Source organism: Amblyomma mixtum, chromosome 10 (assembly GCF_055824585.1).
Source record: "Amblyomma mixtum isolate Tamu chromosome 10, ASM5582458v1, whole genome shotgun sequence".
In the NCBI taxonomy this organism is placed as follows: domain Eukaryota; kingdom Metazoa; phylum Arthropoda; class Arachnida; order Ixodida; family Ixodidae; genus Amblyomma; species Amblyomma mixtum.
This window is the reverse complement of record NC_143021.1, coordinates 82,170,892-82,176,891: the sequence shown is the minus strand read 5'-3', so window position 1 is coordinate 82,176,891 and position 6,000 is coordinate 82,170,892. Positions and strand designations below refer to the sequence as shown.

At 48.5% G+C, this 6,000-nt stretch overlaps 1 protein-coding gene across 1 annotated transcript in view; it reads left to right on the top strand.

The window, feature by feature from the left end:
- Positions 1-936: 936 nt before the first annotated feature.
- LOC149326287 (uncharacterized) overlaps positions 937-6,000 on the top strand; it is a 69,224-nt gene continuing 64,160 nt past the window's right edge. Inside the window, exon 1 of the mRNA XM_089564530.1 lies at positions 937-1,078. Coding sequence (XP_089420656.1) covers positions 937-1,078 — 142 coding nt within the window. The remainder of the gene's footprint in view (positions 1,079-6,000) is intronic.

The window sequence follows — 6,000 nt, the reverse complement described above, 5'->3', positions numbered from 1 at the left end:
AGCAGACGTTTAAGCAAAATAGAAAGTGGCCAACTGAAGAAGATGTTCTGACATACTAAGACCAAGCCAAAGAGGTAGAGCTTGTGTCTGACGGATCTACGTATGGCGTTGGCGCCATTATGTTTCATAAGATTGGTAGAGAGGACAAGCCAACAGCATATGCGTCTACGGCATTGAGCAAAGCAGAGCAACGTTATGCTCACTTTGAAAAGGGGCTCTGGCCATTGTCTTTGGGCTGAAGAAATTTTGTAGGTACCTTTTTGGGCGTAGTTTCGTCATTATTCGAACCATCACCCATTAGCTAGTCATCTCGCTCACGGCAAGCCCGTTCCAATGATGTCAGCAGCACGCATTCAACGCTGGGCTTTGCTGCTAGCGGCGTACAATTACAAATGGGTGTGTCCTAAAACCAGCTATGTTGGAAAAGCTGACGCGCTTTCGTGGCTGCCGTTGGCGAATGATGAAGATGTCTCAGATTACGTACATATCTTCTCAGTTGTCGCTGAACTGAGAAGAATGAATGTATACATGAGGAGTGGCTTGCCTACGCATATAGGTGGTAGCGAATTCCCCCCGTACTTTGCGTATCGGTATGAACTGTCCGTAGATACCTGGGGATAACGTATGATTGTTCCTCACTGCTTGCGCAAACAAGTATTGGCGCTTTTCCACGAAGGTCGCCCCGCGGTTACGCATATGAAAATGCTCGCGAGTAGTTATGTCTCATGCCCTCTGTTAACCCATAATAACGAATAAGTGGTTAAAGTTGCAGTACCTGTCAGGTGACGCAAAACGCTTTGCCGAAGAGTCCACTACAAATTTTAGGTGTGCCGAGCCGCAGATGGTAACGGAGCCGCCTGGATTTTGCATTCACAGACAACCGACGGCTTTTTTGTGCTGGTGGTTGCGCCCTCCAAATTGGTTGAAGTGTTCAAGATGAACGCAACAGCGACAGAAAAGACTATCGAAAAGGAGCCGAGTGTGTTCGCGTCATATGACCTTCCGGATGAGGTCGTCACGGACAGCGGGCCGCAGTTCACTGCGGCGAACTTAACAGAGTTTCTGCTCAACAAGCGAAGTGAGTCATACCAGGACTTTTAGGTACCACCTTGCGTCAAATGGAGGCGCTGAGAGATACGTTCACACTGTTAAACGGGAACTTCGGCGACAGTTTCTCTACGAAAAGTCATCGGGCATCAGGAAGACCCTACAGCACCGCTTATACCTGTTTCTTGCCTCAAATCTACGAAAATTGAATGCCGGTTCCTGAGAGGTAGCTAGGCACGTTCCCTGCGTGACCCATGCCCAAATATGGTATGGAACATCCGAAATTTGACCTTGAAGTAAAAGAAGTGTAATAATGGCAACACATGGTATTCTACGTGAGGGAGGCATGTCCCATACATGGTTAGGACACCCAATATTTCCATTTGGAATTACCTTGGCCGAATGTGACTGCCGTTGAATGTGGGCACGTTCGGGTGGAAGACTTGTCTCAAAATTGAATTGACCTGCCTCCAAAAATGGGGTTGACCCACTCCCGAAAATTAGAAAATTGAATTGGCGGATGTTCGGAACTGACCTGGGACAACCTGCTCAAGTGTTGCCGCTATAGAGAGTCGACGCAGTACACCGCACCCCGCAAGCTGGAGTAGGCATTCAGGTCACGCGCAAGCATCGTCAGACCAGACCACTCCGGCGTTCCTATCCAAACTTGTTTCTTTCACAAGCAGCGCACCAGCATCTCCGCGCAGTCATTTAGTCAGAACAAGGACTATTAAAAACGCAATGCTCCGAAGGTTCATTACAAGCAGTGAGCAAAGTTAATACACGGGTTGTGGGGCGGCGGTGGTGGAAGGACGCTCTCCTGATTTGTATATTTTTTTTCTCGCCTCGGCAGGTTGGTGAAGTTCCTTATTTTCGTCTCTAACGCTGCGTTATTACTGCCGCCGTTGCCCCTGTGTTTGCGTGCTCTGCTTCTGTTGTGTGCCGTGATTTTATTTGTTAGTTCTGAGTGCTAGCGAATGGTTGTAGACGAGTATTTGAATTTGGTGAGAAAGAGAGAGAGAGAGAAAGGAATCTTAATGAGAGGAAAAGTTCGAGAGGTGGGCCGGTTGTAACATGGCCCTGGCCTGCTACTCTACACAGGGGAAAGGGAAGAGGAGGCAATAGAAAGTGCGAATGAATGTTGATGATGACATAATACAATGAGTTTCACGGGTGATGTCCACACACACACACACACTGGCTGGCACTCGCATGGCGGTGAGCAGACGCAGGTGAAACTCGTGTCTTGAACACACACACCGACACATGTCATTAACGCATACTAGGGTAGAGGCTCAATGAAAGCACAAATGTAAACCATGTAGACTGTGTAAACCATGCATGTAGTGCACAGGCGGTCACAGATGGGTATCCAGGCCTGTTTCACACAGAAACTTGAGCACGGCCTTTGTACACGGCCTAGACGAGAGTTTCTTCAGAGAGAGGGCGAGAGTCCAGTTGTCTCACGATCGCTTCCAATGTTCTCCTCTCATCAGTGTAGTTCGGGCACTCGTAAACGAGGTGTCCAATAGTCTCGGGAGTGTGGCACTGTACGCAATTTGGGTTAGTTTCGTTTCCGATCTTGTGACGGTAGTGTTTGGTGTAGGTAACGCCAAGCCGTAACCGGTGGAATAAAGTCCCATGACGTCGCATTACCCTAGATGGCAGATGAAATCGTGAGCCGGCGTTAAGCTTAGAGACTCGGTCCTGTCTATTGCTTAAATCGTTTCAGTGCAACTGCATTTTTGGCCGCTAGAACTGCCAGGGTTGCACAGAAACAAACGCGAGGACACACAGGGTCCTGAAAAAGTGCTGGCGGTAGTGAGTTGTGTGATGTCAGATGCCTCAGGTATTAAGGGCAAGGTAGAGACATTGCTGCAGATGAAGGTCACAGTTGACAAAATGGGGCAGTCAGTTCAGCATCTGTCAGACTGTTACGATGACGTGCTCGCGGAAATAAAAAAAAACACAAGCGAGATTGCTGACCTAAAGAAAAAGTCGACACAATTGAGAGGAGCTGTACTAAGCAGGAAGTACAGAGCTTGCGGCAACAAGTGAATAGCTTGGAACAGTACAGCAGAAGCCAGAATCTAGAAATTCATGCTTTGCTCTCAAGGGAGATTGAAAATTTGCTCCATAAAGTCAATTATCTGGCTAAGGAAATGGGTCTTGCTGAACTGACCAACGCTGATGTTGAAGGCCTACAGAGGCTTCCAGAAAAGAAAGGCAAAAAAATGTAGGGCAGATTAGACTCTCGTGTAAGGCTGATGGCACAGCGATGCTGTTTGAGTTAGGTTCGACTTTGCTATTATCGTTTTTGCTGTCGTCGAAAACGTTCTTCATTGGTTTTCAATGGCTGTCTTAACTACTTGATGAGTGCGACGGACAAACTTTTACAAGAAAGATTTTGCTAAAAATCGGAAGAATCGACCATTGCATTCAATGTTTCTACAGCAGTGTCTTAAAACGTTCCATAGTTGTCGCACAATTAAAACTGGTGTCCAAGAAAAGCCTTAACTTGCGCTGTGTTCGCAGCACGGTGTAAGATTATAGGTGAGGACACTGCGCGGGCGACGCGCTGGCCGCAAGCGACCAGGTAAACTACCGGCCGCGCCATCCGAACCGGGCCGCTGATCGCAGTGTCGATGAAGCGGTGAAACTTCGTTGAAAGAAAGAAAACATGAATGAACCATCTCGTTGCGATAGCAACCATGCAGATATCACACGGCTCGTTTGCGTCACAAAAGCCGTTGGCATGGTATGAACTGTTCCTTGAGCTGTCACCAGAACCATCGTCGTGGCACTGTAAGTAATCCGAATGCGGCCCACGGCGGTGCGGTATTACGCCAGAGCTTCTCCAGCGGCACGGTGGTGGTCGGTCAACTGCAGCAATGGGCCTCAAGTGCTTTGTTGAAAATTGCAACAGTGGCTACGCAAGCTGGAAACAAAAGGTAATTTCATTTCATGCTCCTTTCGACCCGAAGCGGTTAAGAGTGGGCACGAGCCATTCCTCGCAAAAGCGTGTGCTGAGCCAGAAAGATGCCGTTTGCAGCAAGCATTTCACGAAGGAAATGATGGTTGAAAAATTCAGGGGGCACTTTGACTGACTAAAATGCGGAGAGGAGAAAGCGTTTTCCGCACCACTTTGATTGCCTCTGTGGCACTGATGACGTCACCACTAGATGTCGTAACACATTATTGACTGATTGCTAATTAATGGTTAAATACTGGTCAATGACTAAATATTAATTAACTGCTAATCAATGGCGCTTAAGCTTCGCCTTTCGGAGTGAAACGCGACAGCGCGTTGTAGCGCTGCCAGGGAGTCCACGGAACGCCACCACCCGTTTGGCGCGATACCTTGCAATTTGAACGCAACGCTTTTTGAGGAAAGGAAATGGCGCAGTAATTCTCTGTCATCTCGGTGGACACCTGAACCGCACCGTACAGGAAGGGAGGAAGTGGGGGTGAAAGAAGGAAAAGAAATAGGGGCCGTAATGAAGGAAATGAAAAGTGTATTTGAGGAAAGGAAATTACGCAGTAACTGTCTCGCATATCGCGGTGGACACCCGTCATCGTCGATGAGTCACCCCAGGGGCTGGATGTAACGCCGTACGGACGAGCAGGAGTATGAGCCATTAATGGCTTTCGCCTTAAAAAGGTACTGTGATGAGCACAGGTGGGAAAATTTTGCTTGACGTTCCAAAGAGGACCGTACTGGCATATGACGCAATACCCTGCATTTTCCCACCGGTATACGTAAAGAAGCGGAAGCCAGCCATTGCCAGGAAATCAGCCCCACCACCAAGGCCCAGAAAAACCCTAGTATTGCAGGCGAAGTGAGCGCGAACGATGAGAGCTATGGAGCACCCCAGTATGATGAGAAGCGGCAACCATCCTGTGCCCCTGTATACGAAGATTTAACCGTTGCTTCTATAGAAAAGGATTCCCATTTTCTAATTTCCATTTTCATGAAGAGACTCGACACAAATAAATCTCGACACAACACCCAGCAGGGACTCTGGAGCAGTGGAAATGCGAGCCAGCTCAAGAGTCGACGATTCGACGGTGTGTTTGAATGCGTCGGCTGCTCAGCTGCCCACCGCTGCTTGGAACTGCCATTGCGTGCATCAAAAGGGGCTTCACAGCTATTGCTTTTTGGAAGTTGTTCTGCCCGCATCAGGACAGCCCTTTCCATCGAAGCAACTGCTCGTTGAACAGGTGAAAAAAAAAACTACGTTTTTTTAAGCATTTTTGTACTAGGCCGCAAGCTCCAAACAACTGAAATTTCCGCTGCCTGCCAGCTGCGATGTCAACAGGAATGGGCCGTTGTCAGCCAGGCGCTGCAATATCTTCATGAACTGCACCTCAGTCCTAGCGGCCCATGTCGTAGTAAGAACGCAGATGTGCGCCTTCAATGCGGCGACAAAGATCAAAGATCAAGCAGGCATAACCGGTACCCCTCAATTCAGCAAGAGAACACTCCTTGCGCATATTGCTGTAAGTTGGACAACACGCTAAGAATTCATAAGGCAAGGAAAGAAAAAACGCGACAAGCAGCGTAGAGTTAGGTTACCACTTGGTCCTGGGAGCAGAAAACCTGTTGAAGCGTTAAGGAAGCAGCGCATTGCGTCCTGCAAGATCAAGGCACGCCTCCTTAAAAGTAAAAACAAGCTTGTGTCGGAGTCATTCTAATGTCGACACAGGTTGAGGGATGTTAACGAGGACGCAATGCTTAGAGCATCTGAGAACGCAAGCCTGCCAGAAGCGCAGCAAACGCTAGTTCGAGAATGCTTCTGAGCAGCCCGACTGAAATCGAAGAAAGGCAGGAAGTACACTGACTATCGGCTCCTGTTGTGTTTGCTTCTCCATATTCGTACACCGTGTGGATGCAGGTTCCTCAGAGAGAGTGATGTGCTTCCTCTCCCATCCGTCAGGACCATTCGAAGATGC